Below are 27,945 nucleotides of genomic sequence, written 5' to 3'. Positions count from 1 at the left end.
CAAAGAACAATCCTAGTAGACGAATACAATTAGTTATGGGAAGAGGATGGTTATTCAAGTGCAGCTCGGGTTCCGGATGCATATTACGTCTGGAGCAGAAGTGAATGGCAGTAGATTTCTGGCTGGATTGTCTATAACCATTTTGTGTCATCCATGTCAGGATGCAATTCATTGATATTTGAAGTTGGCGTTCAATGTAATGCATGTTTTGAGAATGACAAGAAATTGAGAGATCATCTGCGAAAAGGTATGAATCCACAGTTTTCGGAATGAGTTTAATTATATGATTCATTCTCATTGCAAACAAGGTAGCGCTGAGAACAGACCCTTGTGGAATTCCTTCTTCTTGGATAAAGATTTTAGAGAGGGTTCCCCGATAACGAACTTGAAAGGATCTCCGTTGAAGTAAATTTTGGATAAAATATGATAAATTACCTCTCAGGCCAAGAGAATGTAGATCCTTTAAGATGCCAAAACTCCAGGTAGTGTCAAAGGCTTTCTCAACGTCAAGACAGACCATGACGAGATGTTTCTTTTTGATGAAAGCATTTCTGATTTTTGACTCGGCTTTGATCATGAGATCTAATGAGGATCGGCTTTTCCGGAAACCGAATTAGTTGTTATTTATCAAGTTTTGAGACTCGAGGAACCAAGTGAGACGGTGGTAAATCATTTTCTCGAGAGTTTTGCTGAGACAGCTGGTAAGGGATATCGGTCTGTAATTTTAAGGAGCAGAATGATATTTACCGGGTTTTGCAATCGGTAGTACATATGAATGACTCCAGGAGCTTGGGAAGGTATGTTCAGAAAAAATTCGATTATAAAATATGAGCAGCGAAGAGAGTGATCTTTGTTCTAGATTTAGGAGCATTACATAATGTATCCCATCGGGGCCAGCAGCACTGTTTCTTGAGTTTATAAGAGATTGCTGTAGCTCAAACATGGTAAATGGTTGATTACAAGATAAAGCAGAATTGTCAGTGTAATTCAGTCTGGATTTCTCTGCAACTGTTTTACGTTTTTGGAATGTTTGATCATAAGCATTACAAGAAGACAACAGAGAAAATACAATTCCCAGTGCATTTGATATTTCTGTGGGATGAGAGTTTTTGTCCATTCCAGTTTAGTAGCGGGGTGGATAGAGTTAGAAATTTATTGTTCAAACATTTTATTTTTCCCCAGATTAATCTGATATCGGTATTTTTATTAACTGATGTGGCGAATTTAATCCAAGTTTCTTTTCTTGCTTTGCGTCTGATATAGCGAGCTTTAGCTCTGAGCCGTTCATAGTTAATAAGATTGGAGGTGGTAGGATATTTGTGGAAAAGATTCCATGCTTTGTTTTTCTCTTTTTTTGCATTATTGCAATCTTCATTCCACCAGTAGTTTATTTTTCGTCTATTTCTTGCTTGATAGAGTTTATACTAAGTTAGCCTTTGAAAATTTCCATTTAATTGGACTTTCTGTTGGAAAGGAATAGGATGTTTGCATTTTGCAGATTAACGGAAAATGGTCGCTGCTATAAGGATCACTCAGAGATATCCAATCTATAGTTGGAAAGAGGATTGGGGAATAGATGGAAAGGTCTATGGCAGATGTTGAGCCCGTAGGGAGATGCACATATGTAGAAGACCCAGTATTCAGTAATGTTAAATTCTGCCTATCGATCAGCATTTCGATAAGCTTACCTCGTCTGTCTGAGGTGGGGGAACCCCATAATGGGTGATGTGCATTAAAGTCTCCTAGTAAACAAAACGGTGATGGTAACTGCATAACAAGATCTTCAAGTTCCTGGATAGTATATTAATGATTAGGCGGAAGATAAATGGAAACCAATGTTAGAGTAATACCATTAACAACACGCGTGGCAACGGCTTCTAAGGATGTTAGTAATGGAATACGTCTGGCGGGGATGTTTGAGTCCACGAGTATCGCTACTCCTCCATGAGGGTTATTGTAGTCAGCCCTGTCTTGGCTGAATACAGTGTAATTTTTGATTGAAACTGAGACCAGAGATGTCAAATTAGTTTCTTGCAAGCACATTGCAAAAGGTTTATAGTGATGAATTAATTCATGTATATCATCTAAGTTACTGCGAAGACCTCTACAGTTCCATTGGATAATATGTTCCATTACTTGGTTTTGTAAGAGGAAGATGAATCTGTCGGCTTTTTATGCTTGGGTTGTTTGTAACAGTCGGATTTAAATTTTTCTTTTCTGGGAAAATTAGGGCGTCCTGAATCGTTTTTATCCTCCATATCTCCATCTGCATGCAATTCAAGAAAATCTTCTTGGTTGGGCATATCATCAATATCCATGCTTGTTGGTTGATTCACTTCCACAGGATTTGATTTATGCAATTTTTTCTGCCATTGTACTGTGGGTTACATTTTGAGTTGGAACTGTGAGTAGCATATTATTACTTTGGTCCACTAACTGTGATTCAGATGTAGGTTGAGTTGAGTGTACTGATCGAGCCCAGTCGGCTCGATCGATTTGTCGGGAGAGACTGACATTTCTGTCTGACATGCTACTGATTTGAAACTGTGGGTAGCCGAAGGGTAGGTGGTTTTTGGAATACTTAATTTTACTTGTCTTCTAGCTTCTTGAAAAGATACTTTATTTTCAGTCTTGTATTTCTGTATTTTTTTTCCCAACTTCCAGAGATCGCAATCTTTGGAGTAAGCTGGATGATTGCCCTTGCAATTAGGACACTGTGGAGTTTGGGCCATGCATTCAGATTGAGTATGAGTTTTGCAGCCGCAGTTTGGACATGTTGCATCTCCACGGCATGCTGTCTGGGAGTAGCCAAATTTCTGACATTTGTAGCATCTCAGAGGGTTTGGGATAAAGGGCCGAACACGACAGTTTAAATAGCCTGCTTTCACTGAGGATGGTAGATTCGGTGAACTAAAGGTTAAAATTATGCTACGTGTTGGGACTAAGGTGCCGTCTTTTCGTATCATAATTCTCTTGGCCTGAGTGACATTTTGATCCTTTAGTTCATGGATTATTTCTTCCTCGGAAACGTTCAATAGGTCCCATTCACTGATCACTCCCTTGGAAGAATTCAGGGTGTTACGTGGAGTGACTTGAATTGGAATTCCACTTAAAGATGTTAGTGTTAACAGGAGGTCAGAGTGTCTTGGGCGAGAGGTCTATTAGCAAGTCACCGGACTGAAGACATTTCACCATTTTTGGAGATGCTACTGCATTTACAAGGTATCGTTTGTATGATGAAAGGAGAGAGCTTGCTGACAGATTGTGAAGACAGAATGGATGATCAGGAAAGCTGGAGGTTCCTGCTTGTTTGCATCTTTTTTTGTCTTTTCGACAATGAGAAGTCATGATCAGTTTCGTGGTTGTCATGTTGAGAGCTCTTTGGCTCTAATCGTGGGAAATCATGAGTGTCCATGTTTACTCCTTTTAGCCCTGGGAGAATGTCTTTCTTCTCCCAGATTACCGGACCCGCCACGTGGAGGCAGGAGCGGTGCCACCAGTGACCAAGCGGTTATTAAGGTTAGTAGAGTGAGAGTATTTAATATAAATACTAAAAAAGAAAGGTAGATTCCCTTTCTGGGTTCTTACGTAAGACTTTTTAAGTGAAGAACCACTTTAAGTGAACAAAACAGAAGAAAATCGCACAACAAAAATAGACCTATATCACTTTCAAAGATCATTTTATGAGTCGCAGAGAAAAAACGCTTGGCACTCGGGGCCAGGACAGGAGAACAAATATCAAAATAATTCCGTAAAATTCAGGGGAAGATAATTGTTTTGATCTTCCTTTAGAATCCATGTGCGCAAATGTTAAGTACCCATAGTTGACAAACACAATATAATTAGCATTTATACTGAAATCGTAAATTTTCCAATATCAGAGAAAAACTGATTTCACGAAACATTTTATCGAAATACCGACAAGTCACATTAGGCCCTAAATATTTCCAAAGGCTCTCCAGGTAAGCAAATAGTAATTGTTATGAAAACAAGTTTCACGTAACGGTAATAGGAGCGCACTTTTCGCTTCATCCAACGACGTGATGAATCATGGATTCCGTTTCAATCAAATCTTGAATATGGGAAAAATCATAATTAGAAATTCACCGATACTAAAGATTCCCCCCCTCTTTTCATGTACTGTAAAAATGGCTCGTGCTGGACAGTACACTCAAATTAATAAGAGAGAACAGCCATGCAAACATGAAGATCTCTTTATCCAATTTTCCGTTTTTGAAATTACGTTAGAATTTAAATCAGTAAGTTCTTGCTCATTATTACTGAATAGTGCATTATTGTTAACCTTCGTAATTCCGTTCAGGTTCGAATCAGAAGGAACTTAAAAAAAAAAAATTGAAATTTTCATTTGGCCCTGTTTTATCGATCAGCTTGATTTCTTTAGGTGATTATAGGTAGCTGATATCGCAAGAAGTTAGCATGTCTTTGAACTGCATGTTCTACAGAATTTCCCTTTCGCTACGAAAAGTGAAAATATCGGTGAAAAAAAAAATCCAGCACGATCTCTTCAGAGGGACTGATACCGCTTAAAAATACCAATTTAATTAGGGGTCAGACATAAAAGTCGGATCACAGACGCTAGGATAAAAATTGCCCAATGAATCCTGAAAACAGTGTAACTTCGAAACATTCGCACAGAGCCTTCCCCAATATTCAGCAATTTTCAAGAACATTTCTATTTGTAATATAGAGTTGCCCTGAAAACTTCAAAGAATACACTTTTTCTAGTGCATGGGTAAAATTAACCCCATGTATATTAACGTTTCCAAATAGTTTCTAGTTGCCTATCTCCATGCAGTGTAAACATGCAACTAGAAAGGCACATGGTGTCGTGGCCATGATTGATAGAACCTTTGCTAATAGGCAGAAGACTATCGTTCTCTCAAAGACTGGACCTAATGAAACTCACCCTAGGTACAGCGGGGTGTTGAACATTTGAAAAAAATTACCTCCCAGTGTGGCAGGGGCAGCGAGTCGGGCTAAATTCAAAGCAGAATTGCATGGTTAGCTTGTGTTAATGGAAATAGTATTAATATTGTTTTATTATTTATATATATATATATATATATTTGTTTAATTTTTGGCTGATGCAGAAAGGCGCTTTCCTACATTATGCGGCCCTACTAATATCGATATTAGGATAGTGCTTGATTGATTTTTTTTGTAATGCAATGCCTGTTTGATGCGCCTAACTTTACTACTTCAGTATTTTTAAAAACGGTCTGTCAAAATCCATTACTTGGATATTCTTAGTTGCATAAGTACATGTGTGGGGTTCTTTTCCCTCCCACACGTGTGCTCGGGAGGTTAACTAAATCAGAGACGCCTGGGTTAGATGAAACCATGTGTTACTAACAATACAAGACATTGCAGTAATTAGTAACTACTAATTCGAAATATAAAAACAGCTCTCGTCATTTAAAAAGATAACCAGGTAGAATAAGAACAAAAAGTAATAAATAAATTGTAACAATTTTAAATAGTTGTAAATAGTGGGCACGATTGGAGCAGCTGCTCTGAGACAAACTTGTGTGGGGTGGGAGACTTACTGCACAAGTTCGTGCGAAATAGGCTTTTTTTTTTTTTTTATGAAAACCCCAAACACGAGAGATATTAGAACCTATAGTACTTCGTATAGTATAGCGGTTCAGCCAGAATCCATCACACCAATGGAATTACCAATCAATCCGATTTCAACCGACCTCAAATTCAGTTCAACTCACCAAATATCAACTGATTGATGCAATAAACAGTTTAGCACCTACGGCCGCATCCGGCGCAGACGGGATTCCTCAGTTTATGCTGAAATGCCTGAGTACATTTATTGTTGATCCCATTCTGTCATTATTCAACAAAATCCTTCATCAAAAATTCTTCCCTCCTATGTGGCATGTCTATCTAGTAAGACCGCTGCCAAAAATACGCTCTGCTTCTCAGCCCAGTCACTTCCGTCCTATTTCTTCTGCATCAAGCCTACTAAAGCTATTTGAGAAATCTCTTCTGAAAACGTTAACCACACAAATAATGCCACATCAACCACCGCAGATCCACTATGCCACCCGGTCAAGATCCACCGCTACAAATCTAGTCAGTACCACTACCAAGATCCTCGAAGCATTTGAGCACGGTTCGGAAATCACCGTTACTTATATCGACGTCCAGGCAGCATTTGATTCCGTATCCGTTCACGCGTTGATAAGGCTATTACGTAAGTATTACCTCATTGGCGGAGACGTGCTCTGGTTCATTCAGTCAATGCTTGAGAATAGGACGATTATTGTTCGCGATGCCAATCGACGCTACACCAGAAATATCACAACTGGAGTCCCACAAGGTGGGGTCCTCTCTGGTATTTTGTTCTCAGCCGTTCTTCTGCCTTTCGTGACGGGCCGAACTGATATTATCACCTTCGCCGACGATATAAAGCTGTTCACTGTTATCAACCCCGGAGACACTGCTGACTACACAAATGTCGTAATCGAACATAAAATCCAGAACCTCGAGGCCTTCCTCTCCGGTTTCGGCCTTCACATCAATCCTGAGAAGTCGAAACAGCTCACTTTCTCGCTCAAACGGAACCCAACGATGGTGCAACCCAATATAAGAGGATCCGCGATTTCTGCTGTGCAGCAACACACCGACCTGGGCGTTATTTTTGACCAGAAGCTCTCCTTTATACCACACATAGACCACCTACAAAAAAAATTCTGTCGACTCCGGTGGATGCTTAAGCAACAACTTATGAATGTCCATGACCAGGCCGTTGGGTGCAGGTATATTAAGACGTGTGTCTATCCGGTCATTCTTTATGGAGCAGAAGTCTGGACCTCAACTGCCGCAACGCATCTAAGACGGATTTTTGCGGGCGAATTTTGGCTATTGAAGTGGGCCATATGGAAATTCCGACTTCCCCCTGCACGAAGGACCACCCAGATGGCAGCATCTCTAAACATCAGACGTCTTCCTGCCATTATCCATGAGAGAAGACTCGTATTTTCTGTAAAAATGATGGTTGGCATTATTTCGCACCCAGACTTCTGGGCCAACTGCAGTTGGAGGATCCCGGTCCCAAGCCTTCCGGCCAATCCAGTCCTCCAGGCCACCCCAAACCGGTTAAAGTTATCCGATCGCTTCATACCCGTGCAAATGCTGCAGTACGTATACTCCTTGGATGGCGACCTCTACAAGTTCGCATTGGATAAAAAATACAGGCAGAACTTACTCCATCGACTTCCTTCTCAGGACCATGTCACAGGGCATTAGAACCTGCTCCCAAGGACCTGTCCATCACTCCCATGGATCCCTCACTACATTGCTCCAACTTTCTGCGCCTGCTCAGATGACTCCAACACTGTAAGAGGACTGCTCCCTGGAGGATAAATTAGCATGATAACATGCTGTTGTATATTTACGTTCATATGTAAATTTTCTATTTGCTTTCATTTCATTACACTTGTATAATTAGTAATAAGATTATTTTTTCTCCTATCTCATCCTTGTTTATTGCAGTGTATTAGCCTTTGTAACCTTTATATTAGACTTTTACCTTGTGTTAACCCTTACTGTAAACCCCTGGCTTCTAGCCGTGAAGGGTATTGTGTACGGCATATGCATTTTGTATACAATAAAGATTTCTTCTTCTTCTTCTACTTAGTGCCGTGCTTGGGTTGGAGGTTGACAAGACGAGAGAAGATATTTGTTGACATTAGACTAACTTTGGTAGACTGTAATTTTCAGGAAATACGTATGAAGGAAGGTTGTTCCAGAAAACGGCAAAGAGGAAGATGAAGTTGGTTCTGTGAGTTTGGAGTTGGACAGTAAATGGACGTTGGCTGGTGGCAGAACGTGTTCCGACTGTTCGGGAAGAGAGAGCGGGAATTATAGAAGCCAATTCAGAAGAACAGTGCCCATGGAAGTATCTGTAGAAATGGCATGCAGCAGAAACAGTACATCTATGAGACAGCCAGTGGAGTCATTAATTAACCTAACTGCCCTCTTCTGAATGGAATCTAGAAGCCTGAGAGAGGTTTTGGAGGCACCGCCCCAGATGTGGGAACAATATTCCATGGCAGGGCAGATTCGCGATTTGTACAGAGAGAACAGCTGTTTGGAAGAAAAGTAACGCCGAGAGCGAAAGAGAAAACCAAGTTTTTTTAGATGCAGAGGAAGCAATATTTGTAATGGGCTTGTGCCAAGAGAGATTAGAAGTCAGGGTAATCCGCAAAAGAGATATTTCAACTTGCCTAGAAACCGGAGTGTCATCAAAGATAAGCACAGGAGCAGAAGAATCCTTTTTGCGAGATATAAGACAAGACTGAGTTTTAGAAGGGTTGAAATCAACTAAGTTGTCTTTGCCCCACTGAATAATTACCTGAAGATTGGCATTTAAGGAATTGGTAGCAGATTTTCAAGAAGTTGAAGCTGATTGAGCAGGACAAGGTTTCTCAAAATGGATAGTGGAATGCAATGTGCTATCATCGCCAAAACTATGGATAGGATTTCCAGTCAATGGAAAAAGGTCATTAATTTACAAGAGGAAAACAGTGGGGGAAAAGAACTGAACCTTGGGGGCCATCAGCATAAGTGGAGAAGTTAGAGAGCTATCTACCATCACCCTCAGTGAGCGATCAGAGAGAAAAACTGGATAACCAATTACAAAAAACAGTTGGCAAACCATACGATGGAAGCTTGTTTAGGAGACCTTTATGCTAGACACGATCGAAAGCTTTTGAGATGTCAAAAGCAACTGCTTGCGTTTCACCGAACAAAAGAAATGAGGAAGATAATTTGTCCATAAGTGGGTAACATAAGCCAGAATATCACCAGTGGATCGACACCGACGAAATTCATATTGGCGATCGTTGATCAGACGGTAGGTTTTTAGGTAGTTTAAGAGTTGGCAGTTAATTGCTTTCTCTAGAAATTACTTTAGAAAGAGCATTAGCAACTAAGGCCATATTGCTCCGGAGATATGCGGTGGTCATTCCCTGACCTTTCGGCATCCTCTGTATTTGGTGGTCACGGGCTCGAACCCCGGGGTTTGGCAGACTGCAAGTGGAAATGGACATGTTAAGATTAGAATTGAGACCACGTATATTTGTGAAATGAACTAGGAAGTGTTTGGGAGGTTTAGATCTTTTCGCAGACAAGCTTACTCTATTAGTTTGACAATTCATGGTGTATTCAATAGTAAGAAAAAGTGGGGGGGACATGCTGTATGAAGTAATGAATTTTTTTTACATGGCATAAACATGGTAAGAATATACCCAGATCCCTGACATAACATAGCCTCTACAATGCCCCCCGCATACACACTACTCGGACTCCCTCCAGTCACTGTCTGGTAGAGTAGAGGTAGCAGATTATTATTATTATTATTAATATCAATTTATTTTTCGAAGAAATGTCCCTTTACAGCTATGCAGCTAGAGGACATGAGTTACATACAGAGATAAAACATAAAATACAGACAAATGCATTGTATACAGAGCCAGATACAATATACGGCCTTAAACAGCCACTGGTGAAGATACAAAAACAAAGCTACAACAAATACAAAAACATAAAACTGCATACGGATACATCGGAGTGCGGACAGTGCGGCATCACATAGAGTCCACCTAGAGCATGACTAAGGAATACATGTCTGCAAGCTCTGTATGTTCTGTCCTTACAAAGTTTCTCAACGTCTATGGCTAATCTATTGAATATCTGGAAGGAGTTATGTGGAAACATGTTGTCCAGGGAGGACATGCTACGCAGCATCGATCTGAATGGGGAGGTGCTGGACTGGCATCTTCTCCTGTCGGACTGTCTGGCGATGATATCCCAAATATCGGGTGAGCTCAGTTTTCCGGATAGAAGCTGAGAGAGGGCAAGAAGGTTCCTAGAGATGATGAGATACCTCCAAGGAAGCGTATTAAGATTGGTGACCAGAACAGATTTTGAGATTGTAGGTGTTAGCCCGGCAACCCTATATAGCCATTTCAAGATCCAGAATTTCAGGGAGAGGAACCTGGCTTGGTATGATGAGGGTGCTGAGGACCATATAGTCGAGGCATATAATGGAATTGGGAAAATGCAATGAAGAATGTATTTGATGATAAGGTCCGGGTTATGTTTTCGTTCGAGTGGCATTAAAGTGAGGCAAGAAGGTGAGGTCTTTGTCCCAGATGATACCCAAATCTTTATGTTGGGCGACTTTTTTTTTTTAACTGGAGAGTTCGCTATAATGATGTTCACATCGTTGGTATTTTTCTTCTTGGTGATAGAGAGTTGTGCAGTTTTCTCTTTATTAATGGAGAGCCCAATCGCATGAAGGTAGTTTTTCAGTTCATGTAGCTGTCGGTTGGAGCTCACAGTAATAGACTGGGGGCATTTTGTGATGAAGAACTTAATATCATCTGCGTAGGTGGTAAAATTAGTACGGTTTGATAGAAAGGGTTCTAAAGATGCGGCGAAGAGAGCGGCAGAGAGAACGCCCCCTTGGAGCAGAGAATGTGGTGATTATGGTTTTGATTTCTGATCCATAGGGTCCTGGACTGAAGGAGTTTTCTAAGGAGAACTAGGATGTTGCCGGAGATTTTGAAGTAGTTGCACAGTATGGTACATAATGCATGGGTGGACAGATTGTCAAAGGCCACCTTAATGTCGAGGAACACAATATCCAGTTGCTCTTTGTTGCTTAAGGTACTTTCAATTCTGAACAGCGTGTCCAAGAGGTTGGTGATCGTAGAACGTCCAGGTAGAACACTATGGAAGTATGTGGCTGAACATGTGATCAGGGGCGGATTTAACGGCAGGCGCACCGGGCGCGCGCCCTGGGCCCCGACTTCTGAAGGGCCCTCAAAACCCCAACTTTACACTTTTTTCTAACGACACCAAGTTTGGTTTCATATGTGCAATTTTAATTACGTACAAGTTTACAATCGGCGATTGTACAAGTTTTTATAGGCAAATACGCGTATTTGCCTAAATCGTTGAAATAATATTAAGATAAAATTAATTCCTGTTGTTACATCAGCGGCTGGATTTTCGTAGTTTATGAATAATCTTTGAATTTTAATTAATCATTAATTTATTGCACTACACGAAAAATCTCTTCTCTAGTATTCTAATCATCAGACTATTAAATTTTATATTTTTCTTTTAATTGATATTTGTTTCATTTTTATAGCTACCAATGGCTATAAAAATGAAACAATATCTATCAGGGGCTGAAAAAAGACAAAAATTGCCAATAAAAATTTAATATTTGGCAATAAGACATTAATAGTACATAATATTTTTTATTTATTTAAAAAAATGGTTAACATGTATTTTTATTTTCCCTGTCTCTCTTTTTTTTTTTTAAGGGGCCCAATATTTTCTTCTGCGCCCGGGGCCTCAGCCAACTTTAATCCGCTTCTGCATGTGATGGGTGAGAGTAGGAAGTATGGCTTTTTCCAAGATTTTGAGGAAAGTGCATCCTATGGAAATTGGTCTGTAGTCATTAGGCGATTTTGGGTTAGACTTTTTTGGAACGGGAGAAACAATGTGTTCCAGATAGCAGGGTAAACTCCTGTTACGAGGACCGAATTGAATGCATCAAGCAAGAGGTCAATGATATATACACTGCATATTTTTATCATGAAAATAAGGAATCCATCCGGGCCAGTGGTAGACTTGTTCGGAAGACTGTTGATGACCTCAGTAAGGCATTCCTTTGTGATGGCTATTTTATCCAGTGATGTCTGGTTAGCTGGTGAATTAACCCGCATAAAGGGGTTTGGGGCAGATAGGGGCTTAGTTGCGAGCGAGTTAGCCCATGCGAGTAAGATGTCAGTGATCATGGGGGACTGTTGGTTCTTGTTGGTGAAGATTCTTTTCCCAAGTTTCATTCTGTGTGAAATCCAGTCGTGCGCCTTCCTCCGAATGCGTAGGAAGCGGGCTTTTATAGAGTTGGTAGTCGGCTAGATCCCGTGTTCTTTGCCATTTCCTGTATAGTTTCTGTTTCATGATGAAGGCGAGTTTTGCGTCGCTGGTAAACCAGTTCTTGGTTCTGGGAGACAGGCGTACAGATTTGGAGGCCCCTTCACAGGCGATGTCTTTTAACAAATTAGCTAAATTGATAAGCGTTTTATCAGGGTGGCTAGCAGCAATTTTTGTCCAGTCTGTAGCTTTTAGTCTTTGTAGGATGATTTGAGGTTGCATATATTTTAATGAGAAGATCTTGAGTTGGGATTCTTTATGGTCATGTTCAAGTTGTCGGGGAGAGCATAGGCTTTCACTATCAAAGGAAATTGGGAGGTGATCTGATGCAAACTTAAAAATCGGCGTTGTGAGAGTGAGATGGTCAAGGTTATGGAATAAGAAGTTGAGGTTTTGATGTCGTCTTGTAGGTTGCGTATGGGTTAGTCTAAGGCCTAGAGATGAGAAGAGTACGACGTCCTTCATAGCAGCTTCGTGTCTTGGGGAGGGCATGTTGAAGTCTCCTAAAACAAAGGTGAGCATGTGAGGCTTGAGGTGGGTTATAATCCAAGTAATTAGCTCATCCCTTGTGTCGGGATTATGGTCAGGAGGTAAATATACCGCTACAACTTGAGTTCTCACTTCTCTAACTTTAAAAATTGCAGAAATGGCTTCAAATTCAGGGGAGTCGCTGAGTTGTGCACACACAAGGTGATGGATGTCTTTGTAAATGATGGAGACGCCACCTCCACGTCTGTGGTCCCTGCCGTTGCAAACATTTCTGTAATGGTGGGGAGTGGCCAAGTGGGTGAGTTGTCTTCCATGGTTAAGCCAAGTTTCCTGGATACAGATGAAATCATATTCGTCGAGCAGGAGGAGAGACTGCAGAGGGGCCAATTTGTTAACAATACTGCGCACATTTTGCGAGAAGACCCTGATTGTGGGGAATGGATGGAGGTTTTTTGGAATAGATGATTGCTATTGTAGAGGACGAGTAAGCACGGATTGCTGAGGGGATGGCCTTTTTTCGTCAGAGAAAGGTCTGATAAGTATGCCTGGAGGCCAGAAGTCGGGATCCAGAACTTTTTCGTAGGCAGAGGGTGAACACCTTACTAGAAATGAGGCATAGCCAGTTTGCCTAGCTTTAAGCTGTTTTACTTCGATGTGGACATGTGTTCTACAAGAAACATTCTCTTTATGGAATCGGGGCTTGTTGAGGGTCCAAACCGGGAGACAAAAATCTTGGTTCTGGGCAAAGCGACAGAGATGTCATATTTCTCTGCGAGCGTCTGTTTACTAGGGTGAGTCATTGATACTCGCTTGTGTGCTAATGTTGTTGGAATTCTTTGGTTGCCTTCTAGTGGGGGAGAAAATGGGGTGGGGCTCTTGTTTCTCGATACACATCTCTGGTCAGCGATTCTCGGTTCAGTAGCTTGGTCCTGTCTGTCGTGTGGTACAATATCATCATTTTTTTCGTGAAACAGAGTCATCTTATTAGTGTGGTTCACTTCGCGGGTTTCTTTGTTTACTTCCTGTGGACGTTTGTCGCTTTTCTTCTTCTGATCTTGATTCTCAAGTGATTTCAGGAACTTGCAGTAATCTGATTTGATTAGAAGAGTTTCAAGGGCGCTTTCATTTTCTTTAGCCACCCTAAAGGGGTCCTTATTGTGCATCTTTTCGTTTTGTGTTAAGCAGTTCGGCAGACTCTAGGGGTGTTGTTTGCGTGGCTGCATCCCGTTTTGTGACTATGCAGCGGTGATTAGTGCAGAGACACCGTTCAGCACTTATTTCCTGAAGGGTGCGGGCGATTGTCCCGAGGACTTCACACAATTTCGTAGATGCTTCCTCGATGGGTGGGGTCAATGAGAACCCCACCAGGGGATTGAACATATTGGATCTTGCTTTTGCTTCAACACCATGCACAGCTGAGGATGATCCCATCGCATTCTTCCTGTCTGATCACCAGCCCATAGTTTTGACATGGTCATTGCAGGTGCCAAACTTCAACATCCCTGACAACAAAATAGTCAAATAAGTTTCAGCACCTAAATACCTTAATCCTCAACTCTGTGTAGAAGCAGCATCTTGCATTCCTTGGGATGTCCTCATTGACTGCGACCTCAGCCTTGCAGCGACACTCCTGTCTGACTGGATTAAATCCGTCACCGACTATGCTGCCACCAAACGAGTAACAGTAACTCCCCGTTCCAGATCGTGGTGGACTGCTGATCTTAACAACAGCTTCAAAATGAAACAAGTCCTACATAAGAAATGGAAGCATACGAATGACAGTAAAACAGAATCGCCTTTTCCCGTGCCAGGGCCCACTTTAATCGAAAGAAAGCTGACGCAATCCAAGTGAACCTTAACCGCACTCTGAGGAAAGGAAAGCCATTCTATGCTGCCCCACATGATGGATTCAATCACATGCTTGATCCTCAAGAATGGCTCAAATACATCGCCAGATTTTCAAATACAACCACAGTCCCATCTACAGTTGTCCAGCCTGACTATGAAAACCCCTCAGATGTCCTAGGGACTATCCAGATCACGGAACAGGAGCTCATACGTGCCATCAATTCCCTTCCCACAACAGCCACTGTTGGGGAGGATGGAATTCCACAATTTATGATCAAATGCTTAAGCACATTCATCATAGGCCCTCTTCTCTCGATCTACAACAGATGCCTCGCTGAGCATTATTTCCCACCCCAGTGGAATAAATACAGAGTGTACCCCATCCCCAAAAACCAATTTGCCACAAACGTCAGCCAGTTCAGACCCATATCAGTTGCCTCTTGTCTGTTAAAAACTCTTGAAAAGGCTTTGCTACCCACAATCACTCAACAAATCCTCCAGACGAAACCACCTGAAATCCACTATGCTATGGCAGGAAAATCATCAATCACTAACTTGGCAGCCACCACAGAACGCATTCTCTCAGCATTCGAACAAAGAGCTGAGCTAGCAACCACATACCTCGACATAAGCGCAGCCTTTAATGCCGTGTCGATTCCGGCCTTGCTCCTCCTACTTAAGAATTTTCACATTCGAGGTGATATGCTGTGCTTTTTGGAATCATTTCTCAGTCACAGAATACTTATTCTCCATCGGCAGCAACATACCCTATCCTGCGACATTACTGCTGGAGTACCGCAGGGGGGGGGGGTGTCCTGTTCACAGCCATCATCGTGCCCATTATTGCCTCAACGAATGGTCTCCTATGCTATGCCGATGACTTAAAACTGCTGACTCCAATTAACCCTGGCGACAACCCCGCCCAGCTCAGCAACAGGATCAATTCCCAACTTAAGGATCTAGAATTGTACCTGACAAACTTCAATCTAAAAATCAACCCTCTGAAGTCTGCTCATGTTATATTCTCCCTTAAATCCATGCCGACAGTACTCAACGTTTCACTCGCAGGGGTACGAATACCAAACGTACCCTCGCACACAGACCTTGGCGTTCTGTTCGACCAAAAGATGTCCTTTGTCAACCAGATCGACAAACTCAGTACCAGATTTTCTCGTCTACGGTGGATCTCAAAGCAGCAGCTGCTACACGTCCGACATCCTGCCACTGTTAAAAGGTTCATCACCTCCACCGTCTACCCTGCCATTCTCTATTGTGCAGAAATATGGGCCTCTGCTGCACATACAAACCTTAAGCGGGTGTACACTGCTGAATACTGGCTACTGAAATGGGCGAATAACAAGCTTCGGCTACCTCCCGCTACCACAACTACCATGATGGCACAAGCACTCGACATCCCGAGGTTGAAGTTCCTGATCGTTGAAAAGAGGCTGGTCTTCACAGCCAAACTCATCTCAGGCCAAATATCATCTCCAAATATTTGGAACGCTTGCTCTTGGAGGATTCCACAGCCAAGCCTAAGGTCGGTACCAGCACTTATGGCTCACCACAACAGGCTTGTACTCACCGAAAGATTTCTGCCCAAGCAGATGCTCGCTGCCCTCAACCGTGTGGACGCCGACATCGACACCATAATAAGTAAAAAGGACAGACAACTTTATCAAAGCTCTTGAAACCTGAATCACTGCCAAGTTGTATTTGTTTTTCTTTATTTGTGTTCAGCTCCTTGTTTTTATGATGTATTTGTATTTCTTTTTGCATTTGTAATCTGTATTTTGTAGCCTTTTGTATGTGTTCGCTATATTTTGTAGCCATTTGAATTTGTACTTATGTTATCTATATGTGAACCCCTGACGCTCGTCGCCGTGATGGGATATTGTGCTGTAATTCTACTTCACAATAAAGATTTATTTATTTATTGTTTTTCTTTTCCAATCAGCCTCCTGCACCTTCAAAATCTGTCCCGCGAATTCTTTCTTTCTTTGCTACATGAGTTTTTAGCAGTGTTATTTCTTTCCTTATCGTCATTAAGCTGGGTAGTTTGGGTGTGGCTGACGTTCTGCTGTTCGCTGTCGGTGCTGCTTTAATATTTTTGGTTTGTTCAAGTTGTTTTCTTTCAGGAGTGGGGGGGGGGGGGTTATTGCAATCTTGAGTTTTGATTTGGTTTCGCTGCGGACAGATTTCAGTTTGCGACTCATTCTCGTGTGTTTCATGCGATTAATTGTGCATTCCGAGACTTCGCTCTTGCGGGGAGATGCCCTTGAAATATCGTGGCTATTGGAAGATTTGTTCTCTTGGGTGGCGTTACCCTTACTTTCGGGTATGTCGCGGTGGTTGCAATGAGGGATCACTGCGGTGTTTATGCCCGATAGGCGCTTTGCCACTTTTTTCATGTTGCCGAATAGGGCTGTTAGTGAATGGTTGAAACCTTGAAAGAAGCTAATGTTTAAGAGAGGGGACACAAAAGGCACGTAGAGCGCTGTTGGCTTTTGATATAGCTAATATTAAAATCATAAATATCTTTTTACCTTGCATCTTCTTTCCGGAATCACTTAAAGATCTGGATTGGTGACTTAAATCCGCGTCTGAAGGTATTAAACTTAAGGCATGGGATTACTGTGGCACTGAAATATTACAGACATTGGAGGAGCACGTTGTAGGACGTCAGCACTGAACTTCTGGGCACTTGGTTTTATTACCTGGGCTATTATTATCAGCTAGTGTATAATCTTGGTAACTCTTTAGGAAGCCTCCTAAAGAGTTACCAATCGGTCTGGTGTACTAACTAGCGGCCACCTGCAAACACCGTTTTAGAGTGGACCCTCAAATGTAAGGAAGACTGGATCTTGCCATGATGTCCATCATAACCTCAAAAGTCATTAGTCATACTGCATGGTGGAAGAGATGGGGAAGGGTTGACCGGAACTTAGCTATGGAGACTAAACATGGGTCCCACCACTTGGAACCTCCAATAAGCAAACTGGTGGTATTGCACCAGTTGATGAGTCATCTACCACCTAGTGTTGCCAGGCAATACAAAGAACGGTAGAGATAACAGAGGGACGGTATTCCTCCATGCAGAGCGGGCGCCACACCTCGACCGCTGCTTAATTTGGTCCCCAAATGGTCACCCACAGTGTGCTTGTGCATGGGGGTTAATCCCAGGATTACAACAGTCTCACCATCATGAAGGTGCAAACAGAGGATCTGGCTGTCACAGACTGTGTCGAGATTGAGTCCACTTGACTTGAGTGTCACCCGAATATCAGTTCCATCCGCGTTTAGACTACCAGGTAACAAATACAGCTTGTCTGGCATATCTGAGAGAATCTGTGACAACCTCAAGGAGAAAAAAAAAAAAAAAAATATATATATATATATCCCCTCCCTCTATATGATCTTATATCATTACTCACAATAAGGGCTGTGTTCTTCTAAAATGAATGCTTCGCCAAGTTCTCCCAATTTATATTTTATTTTTCTAATGAATTTCTTCGTATTCTATATTCCCATTACTTGGGGTTATGTAAATGACTGTTGGAGCACCAAGATTAGTTACCTCAATCTGATTAACGTCTTCACAGCAACATTTCTTCAACAGTAATGTAAACTAAATTGCTAATAATCATCAACTCTCGTAAGTTGGTCATCTTTTCCCTTATATGTTCTCCATCTTTCTTCCATATGATCTGTAATGGCGATTTGGCATGAACTGTACAATTTAAAACAACTGTAATTACCAGCCCGAACTGCGGTATTATTCATTTTTGATATAAATATTGGTTCATATACGATATCAATTCGGTAAGTTTTGACTGAAATTACTTCGTTCTCTACCATACACGAAATCTCATCTCCATCAGTTTGTTCTTGTAAGTCACGCATCTCTAACACAGATCGATGTGTATTTGATAACGTGACATTGAGAAACCAGAAATAATTCATAGTAATTGGATTGGCTTTTGCATTACAGAAAATTCTGAGGTCGTCCGACTATTTTTGGTTTTTTTTAGAAATTGAAGTGCTACTTTTGGTTTATATCTTAAGCTAAACGTTGCCTGGGCAGTTAATGTTGTAATCAAGGTTGGATATTCAATGACACAGGTGACAGTTCCTTCATCAATGATTCGTTCACCGCTTTAATGTTCCATATCAAATGTGCAGCCGTTCTTTTGGTCGACGGATCAGTTCGCTTAGTAAACGTTACGTCTCACATTACAACCCGTTGGTTCCAGTCATTCCATAAAACACTGGGTGCCGATTTACCTGCAACAACACCCCGATTGAAACCACTGGTCTAGACTCGAGAGCCATCGCAATCTTATTTTTGGACATATATTTTATCTTAAAAAATGTGCGCGTGGGACACTATGTAATTCCGGCAATGGCTTTCGATATCTATTTACAACACGTATTTCACTATCTACTTTTTAGTGAGAAACGTACGTTTACTAAGTTGTTCAAGATTTGCAGCTGGAAATACAATGTATAGTAGGATAGAAAAGTGCATCTCAATTCAAGCAGAATGTTCCTCCTTGCACTGCTAGTGATTTCACGTTCTCCTCAAAAATAGCCGAGTGCGAGTAAAATCGTACCATTCATTCTTCAAATATGTAGTTATTTTATACGTTAAAATACACGAGGGTGGCTGGAACTGCGAATTGGCATCGTCCTTTACGCACAGCATTTTATATACAATTAAAATGAATGTTTCATAAGTACTTCGAGTATTGCATTTCGTGTAATTCGAATATAAAACTAAAAACCAAAGCCCGATAAATGCAAGAATTTGACACCGCGCGGGTCGACTTTTAGATTGGGCACGGGAACCACTGGCGTCTCAAGTGTTGCTGAGTGCGTGAACGTAAATAGAGACGCATTCCAGCTTGCGTAACTTTGCTTCCTATCCAGAGATGCGAGTAGAAGTGAGAGTATAAACACATTAGCAACTGTGTTCATATCAAATTTCTTTCAAACTATTTCTAGTTAGTCGGAATCGCACATCTGTTAACAAGCAAAGTTAAACTTCCGCGAAGTAGATAGGAATCATTTCCATAACGGAAAGCGTAAGGCAACTGAGCAAATCGTCTGAAGGCCTAATGGGCAGTTTATATCCTGATACCGCGAGGATTAGAAGAACTGGAAGGAAACAGATTGCGATTATTGCTAAAAACAGACCTTAAATTCCTATCGTGACTCACTTTCAATACACATGATTTAATGAAACGAGTCCGTCCAATACATGAAGAAAAATTAGCTGACTGTGTATTGGTTCTAACACATTTTAAATTAATCTCAACATGAATGAATTTTGGCCATTGTTTTTATCAGGGCAGGCAAGCGGTCGGATGTCAAATCGCAAACTTCATCCGAAATTAAAATAGTTTAAATAAATAATAAAACATTCGAAGAAATGTAAACTATTTTGAGTATCCAGTTTCCATTCACGATTAAAAACCATTTATCGAGTAAAAAAGTTCTGGAACTTGCATTTTATTAGCCGTACTAAAACATTGTTACATCGTGCATTTTTAATCTTCATCGCTTAATGATGGAGACCAAGTAATAGACTGCCAACAAGTGGTTTCACGTTTTACTTTCTAATCACAATTCCAGAACAGAAGACAATTGAAACGGCAACCGCTAATTATATTTTTAATTGTCAAACATTGTTTCTCTCTTCGTTGCCAAAGCAGATTTCACGGTACATGTCACGAATGAAGTGCAAATAAATGAATTTATAAGCTGAAAGTGTTTTGATGTACGGTATTCAACGGAATCCTCATTTTCTCTATGGAGAATCTGGTGAGGGGAGACAATGTTGAAAAGCCAGTGGTGGTTGAAAGTCACTAACATCCGAGTATTTCAAGCACATGCAGCTTAACGTTCGCATGCGCTGTTCAACGCAAACAAAGAATAAAATAAATAAATAAATCAGCGAAATTACCTGCTGTCCTTCAGCACTTGTAGCCATTACATCTCTTGTCTTCGCTGCTTGTAACGGGTTTTCTTGTGCACGTCCCAGTTTCCAATGGCACTCTTTCACAGCTGACTACTCCATCAACATAGTGATACGTATCCGGCCTATACCAACTGCAACTGAACCAACAGCTGTGCACAGCCCCCTCTATCGAGCATCGCTGACCTTCTGGCTTCTCTGCCGAACGTCACACCCTTTCCGCCACGGCAAGTATTGCAAAACAGCTATCTGCAATTTACAACGAAAGCGAAATACGGTTTCATATACTCGCTCTATCGTGCAGATGATCTGTTTGTCAGTTCCTGGTAAACACTGCGCACATTACGATCCTTTGAGTCTGCTGCTCGTTACATCACCGACATCGATTGAATAATTTATTGATACGTTTGGAATGCAATTGCTAGCGGAGTGAAAGTTGTTCCGCGAGTTTCGGAAACAATCTTATTTAAAAAAAATTGCAATTTGATGTCTTTATCTCTGTTACCACTGATTTTGTCAAAGTTCTTTTTAAATTTAGCGAAGTTCGTCATTAGTTATAAGCATTTTATCATTGCGTTCCTATTTTCAAGAAAAGCTTTTTTCTCCCTCAATCCTAGTCTCTTCCTGTACCAAGAGTACAGTACGAATCGCTCAATATTTTTAAAATATTAATTTTTCATTACATATCACTTTACCGGAATTAGCCGTTTGAAATAGTATTTGAATAAGGCAAAGCTTTATTTATTATTCTTTTTATTTGTATATAAAAATGGTGAAAACAATGCTCAACTGCAGAAAGATTCTCTATTACTGAAGTTAATTTGTATACAAATCTTTCATTGACGGAAGTTCACATAACGTTCTTAAAAGGCAACAGAAAAAAGGTCGCGGCAAAAAAAAAAAAATAAATATATATATATATATATATATATAAATAAAAATGTATTATTAATGAAATTAGAGATCTAGGTGTTATATTTTCGAGTAACTATTCCTTTTCTACACATAACCAGAGGCATCTAGACCAGTAGGTTTCAAACGTTATTCACCTTCCTTTCGCAATACACAATTAACAAAAATATTATTTCTCACTTTAGTACTTCCCATATTAGAGTTCGCGTGTCATTTTAAATTTCGAAACTATTTCTCATATCAATAAATTAGCAAAATGCAAACAAAAATGATCAGACACGACAGGCTTGGCGATTATCATAAAGCAGATAACGACTCCTGATTTGAAGATTATCATTTAAAATCCCTTCACCAAAGAAGACAGCAGTTAAGATGGAAATTTATGTATCAAGTCATTAACAGTAACTGCATCAATAACTCATTATTACAGTACATTCCCTTTTACACTCCAATGTTTAATTACAAAAAGAATTTTTTTTTCTTTTTGTATCGAATATATTATGGGAAACGCAGCCCGTTCTTCACCCCTTACCAAATATTCTAAAGAAAAATGATTAACCCCTTTATTCTTATTAATTTAATTATAGGATCATTCGCATTGCTATATGAATTTTCTTTAATCACACTGGCTTTATATTATGATTTTTTTATGGTTTTTAAATCGATTTTTATATTATAAATTTTATATAATTTTACGTTGGATTTTGTTCCCTTATTATCTCGTGAAATTAACTCAATGTAACTGGTATCTTCATTCTCACACATTGCAAATGATTAAAACTAATGTGTCACACAAAACAGATATATAAACATGTCCAGTGGGTAATTAAGGACTTGAACTTATCCTAGGCATGTAATCCATAAGTAACAAAGGCATCGATACGTTCTGTCATACAATGAGTTCAGGGGATATTGTAATGTAGTATGAATGAACAGGGGGGGAAGAGAGAGGGAGAGAGAATTCGACTAAAAAGTTCTGAAAAACTCAAAATATAATTTAAAAAAAAAGTTCATTCTCTAGATGAACGAAGCAAGGCGTGTTTTACAATATTAATTAATTAGCAAGCTAAGCGCGTGTGGGCACCCACACACAGACGCACGAGAGGGAGAGACCTGGCAGTAGATTAGTAAAAAAACGAAAAGGATGATGGAAAATGCATCCCCGACGCCAAAATGTGTAACGCACATATCTGAATATTAAAAACCATTAATTTATTTTATGTAGGGTCGTACCAAGGGCACAGACGAAAGAGGTGTTCACCTTGGGACGCAGTTCTACTAGAATTGCAAAAGTGAAATTAAATAAAAATTTAAGTTATAGAAGAAGCAATATGTATTAACTGTTTGTCTCGAGCGCTAAATTAGCTAATCATGGCTTTGGTTTTATATAATCATGAATGCGATTATGTAAAGTGTATTCAATGATGTAAAAAAAAAAAAAACCCTGAATGGACAGTCACCTTGTGGCTTTTGCGATGTGCGAATGCTTTTTTTTTTTTTTTTTTGAGGAGGATGCAGAATTATTTAACCATTTTAATACTAATATTATTAAACTTAAGGAAAAATTAGTCCATTCCTGAAAATTAGCTGAACTCTTCGGATGCACCTAGATTTTGTAGGAATGGAGAAACTGTGACCAACAGAGAAACTAAGGGCCCTGGCGTACATAACTGGTTTAAAACAAATTAGCATAATTATGAGCAGATAGATGACGTGACAATATATCGCACCAATTTATTTAAGAATTGATTTACATGCAATAATCGAAAAGGATACAGTAAATGAAATGCAATTCCACGATTTAAAAAAAAAAAAAAAGTTACAGTAACCGCGTTGATATGGGATCTTTTCGGGATCCTGGAGCAATCACGCCTCTGTATCAGACCTTCATACAGCATTATCGTTTAATATTGTGTTTCTTGATCAGTCGTGTATTTCATTTTAACTGCAAAACGTTGTGTTCTCACAAGCCGCAACCGGTCAGTAGTAGATTATCCTACTCATCGATAAGCAGTTTGAACAGTATTATGATAAAAACAAATTTCTAACATTTTTGATAATTTTGTAACAACATTTTAGTTAGATATTTAATCTATTAATAACACTGTTCATTTTAATCTTCCAACCTTTTATGAAGATTCAAGGCCTTGTCCACTAAAAATTGAATTGTCAGAAATAAGTGCCATTCGCGCGTTTTTACCTTGTGTTCTTATTCCAATGTGAACTACGATATCTGAGATTATTTTCGGCACCAGTCTTCGCTGGCGCGACGCACAGACAAGCTTTCCGTATATTAAGAAACGAGAAGTTATTTTTAAACGACTAATTTCGTTAAAAAATTTGTAAGAATGAACTAGTCTGGGAAATAGATAATTGAGGGTAAAAGGCTCAGTGTCGACTACAGGATCCCCAACGTGGAATAATTTGTATTACTTCTTATTTAAAAATCCGTTAGCCTAGGTGTCCCGGAATAGTTAAAGAGCTGCATTTCCACGCGTTCCATATGAAGTTTCGTAAACAGATAAGCTCCCGTAAAAGGCTCGATTTAATGAGACGTCTTAATACAATGGCATTTATCTCTCAACATCAGGCTGTCAACAACGAGTTGTCTTGGTACTGCACTAATCCGCTAATAAGCATATGGCAAAGCATTCATTTCGTTTGCTCTATCCACTTAAACGTTTTCATGCTATTGGAGTGAACATAGCAACGGTCTTTAATGCTGACGACAGAATAAACTCCTTTATCATGAGTTACCTAGGCGATGCACTACTTCCAAACAAATGACATTCAAAAATTCAAATTATAATAGGGCCACCCGTAATCTCTACATATACCCATATATATGTATTATGACTGTAAATTGCGTGTGTTCTCTGGTCGATTTGCCTGTTTTGCTGGACGAAAAAAAAATCCAGTTTCTGGGGAAAAAACCTTGCTATCTACGCCTGAGACTAACTCAGCCACGGAGTGAAAAAAGCCCACTAAAGTTCCTCGCGTCATCGACAGGATTCGAACCCAGGCCTTTTCCACCTGGTGGGGAGAAAGGTGACGATACCACTGTGCTACAAATGACGTAACCGAAAGGCTAATATGTCAATTATTTAAGACGACACACTACTGTGACAGCCTATTTCAAGACTTACTAGTCCCATATCTGATAGCAGGTGATCACAAATAGTAAATATAAAACACTTAATGATAAAAGGAACTAGAGGGGACTCCCTGATATCTGACGAAACTATGAATTCCTGAAATTGGCTGTAACAGCAGTGTCATCTTTTAAATAAACGGCAAACTAGCCAAATGGTGATGTCATTTGTTTGAAAGTAGTGCAATACTTAAGAAACAAAATGATAAAGGAGTCAGTTCTGTCGCGAGTACTAAGGTCATCGTGATAGGATATATTGCAACTTAAACCCCTCGGGTCGAAGAGACAAGCTGACAGAACAATTTAAAGTGCTTTTCCATATCCTTCTCCTGAGAGAAGTTACCTATTAGTAGCCATGCTTCCCCCCCCCCTCCCAGGGGTACGTAAAACGTCAACATTTGTGAGCCTTTAAATACACGTGTCGTACATAAAACAATTACAAAAACTGTGCATATCTAAATTGATAAAACAAAATTACATAAGTAATTTCATCATATTTGTGATAAAACTCATGCTGCAAGTAGCAGCGAAATTGGCTCGCTTATTCATTCTAGCGCACATGCAGGCGCCCAGTTCTTTGCCTCACTGACATAAGTGGGAGAAATGAGATTGCAGTCGCGTCGTTTAGTCTGCTAACTTCAGCACTCACTGCCAAAGTCCTTGGGAATTTATCAATACGATTTTTCGGTTCAGCCACCGGTACACAAAACATGGGAACGCAAACATGAGGGGGGATGAAAAGAAAAGACCAAGAGGTTCGTTGACCGAGAAAGGTTGAGAACCACTGTCATGTATATTAAAGAAAGCAATAAAATCATCGATACTATACTAAAATCACATCCACTGTGATTTGGAATTTTGATATTTTAACTATCGTTAAAATAACTGTAAGAAACAACTATAATAAAAGAAAGGGGGACAGTCACTTCTCCGCAAGAAGAAGTACATACATGCTTAAAATTTTACAATTCGCTTAACTAGCTAAAAGTTGGCTGAACAACAGTAAACTAATTTTACAAACGTCAAAGCCGGGCTGTAGTAAAAAAAAAACGGTAGCGGTATTCAAGAAAAAAAGGAAAATCTGCAAGTTATTAGAAAAATAATCACCGAACGACAGCGATTTTCCACATGAAATTATCCGATTTTGAATCAAATTTGGTAATTATAACTTTCAAATTAAACTTAAAAAAATTAATGAAATAAAAACGGAAGGTGAAAGTTTGATAAATCAGGAAAATGAACTTTAATGACTAGCAATCAGGTACCCAGTTTTGGTGGAATTTGGTAATTGTCTATAATAATTAGAAACTGGAAAATCCAATTAAACAGCGCGGTGATTAATCTGATGGGTTGAATATCATATATACTTAACTAAGAAGGCGCAGACACTCATGATCAATTTGTGGGCCTTCATTGACCCACTGGCAAAGTAGACAACAAAAGGAAAAAAAAATAAAGGGTTTGGCAATAGATTGATAAATGAACGAAGGGTGAAAGAAAATGAACTCCTCCCCTACCCCAATGGAAAAAAACAACAAGTATAAAGGGTAACATAAGCGCGTAAGAAATTCCAAGGAGTAGCAATAATGGGAGAAAGGTACTCTTACGGAGAAGCACCCACATAGGATGAGTCCAGCTGTTTAATTTGAGATTTCAGGAAATATCAAATTTTTGCGGGGAAAAAAAATTTGAAAAGAGAAAAAAAAATAATAATAATAAAATAACGATAGGTAGATCGATTCACAGATAGCTGAATAAAAATTGAAATGGAAACCACACTGGAAATATCAACAAGAATTACTAAAAGACTCAGCAACAGCCTTAAGCTCATATTTAAGAATACACCAAGCCCAGCATGCATATAACGAATGTTTTAAGCTACAACAATAATACGATTAGTTCCGTATACATGTTTTAAAAATAGGATTCTCGTTTAATTTTAAGAATTGACTTGGATTTTGTTTTCGTTCTTCCAATTGTTGTTGTTATTTTTGGTTTTTAGGAGCATTAGCAACTAAGGCCATATTGCTCCTGTCGTTCTTCCAAGAACGAAATTATGGGATGGTTTGTGGTTGGACATGGGGTCACATGACAAACATTGAAACTTTACTTTCCTTTCTCAGTGTCCTTTTGCAGGTCGTTAGCCAACATTCAGTTGTAAATAAAATAAGGAGAGATCTTTAAGTTTTAAAGAGCATTACATTTTTTCCGTAAATTGTAAGTTATCTTTTACCACAGTGGCAAAATTCCTAAAAAAAAAAAAAAAAAGCACAGGGACACTTGATGTATAGAAATCAGTACTCAAACATTGCCTGTGATTTTGGTAATGAACGGTGAATGTTAAGAAGTTTTGTTTCATTAATATTCACTCCTCCACGGAATACCGAAAATTGAATGACGCAACTATTTAAGACAGTACTAACGTTTTACATTTACTTACAATTTCCCTCACATAGAAGTTTGTTTTCTTTTCCAATGCAATTCAGTAACCCTACTTCTATCAGCCATGTATCTATTCTTATCAACTACTATCTGTGTTGTCTGGCCTACTCTCGCTAAACTATCTCCTGTTCTTAGCATGTTCCTGATTTTATCTGAGAAAAAATTACAGATCCTTCTATGGACACTTAAAGTGATCAGTCTTATAAACGAATGCGGCTTTCAAACCAGTCAAAGAGAACAGCTGCACTATTACTGTCCTCTTCAAAGAGAAGATTATCCCATGAATATTTGTGATCACTACTGAGCAAATTTACGGAGTTGGTAACACAGTTCTTAATAATGTTTAGGTATAAACAAAAAAAAATTAAAAATGGTAAATTCCTGTGAGAACGGCGCTGCGAAGGTGAAACCGGTGTGTTGGATACGTTGTTTCTATTTACTATCCTTAAGAATATGGATAAAATAGGGGCCTCCACTAACTGCAAATTCTCTAGAGAAGAGCAAACTGCGAAGTTCCGAAACAATTTTAGTGAAAATGCATCATTATAATCTTAATTTCTGATTGCAACAAATATTATAATAATGAATTGAGGTTAGAAGAAAAATATGCCAGTGCTTTATTTTGTTTCCCGCTTAACCAGATTTGTTTAAAAAATGAATAACGAGTATTCCCGATTTTTAAGCGAGTTCACATACACTGATACTCAAAGAAAGTGCATCACCTAGGAATTTCACATTTCTAACCCTTTTTCGCGATGGTATGTTACATTAATGACTAGCATGACAAAGATAAATATAAACAATAGATATTTATTAATAGTTAAGGCAAAGCTAAGTAATATTTGACAGCTGCTCTCAAAATATTCCTAAATGAGTATTTGCAACCTTTATACAACAGTTTTGGTAAACACGACAATTATGGCTGAAATGTTATCAGAAGCCTTCAGTTTACCATTTTAAATGGAAAACAAAATGAAAAGTTCACCAAGTGCAAACTAATATTTAGTTGAACCGCCGCCTCTGGCCCTCAACAGCACACCGTCGAGGCATTGACAAGATCAATTTCTGAAGATAATCAACTGATAGTTCGTGGTTCCAAACACGAATTATGGCTTCCTGAAGTTCACGAAGGGTCTTT

At 39.6% G+C, this 27,945-nt stretch overlaps 1 protein-coding gene across 8 annotated transcripts in view; it reads right to left on the bottom strand.

Annotated features, from left to right (window-relative positions):
* Mctp (multiple C2 domain and transmembrane region protein) overlaps window positions 1-27,945 on the bottom strand; it is a 690,267-nt gene that overhangs the window by 417,349 nt on the left and 244,973 nt on the right. The window contains exon 1 of one of the 8 annotated variants that reach the window (XM_090373486.1): window positions 20,291-20,409. The exons of the other annotated variants lie outside the window; for them this stretch is intronic. Coding sequence (XP_090229612.1) covers window positions 20,291-20,317 — 27 coding nt within the window. The 5' untranslated portion in view covers window positions 20,318-20,409. Of the gene's footprint in view, window positions 1-20,290; window positions 20,410-27,945 lie in introns of those variants that run through there. 8 annotated transcript variants of the gene reach the window in all.

This window comes from Mastigoproctus giganteus, chromosome 1, assembly GCF_048544385.1.
Source record: "Mastigoproctus giganteus isolate SK-2022 chromosome 1, ASM4854438v1, whole genome shotgun sequence".
Taxonomy (NCBI): Eukaryota; Metazoa; Arthropoda; class Arachnida; order Uropygi; family Thelyphonidae; genus Mastigoproctus; species Mastigoproctus giganteus.
This window is presented reverse-complemented; position numbering and strand designations above follow the sequence as displayed.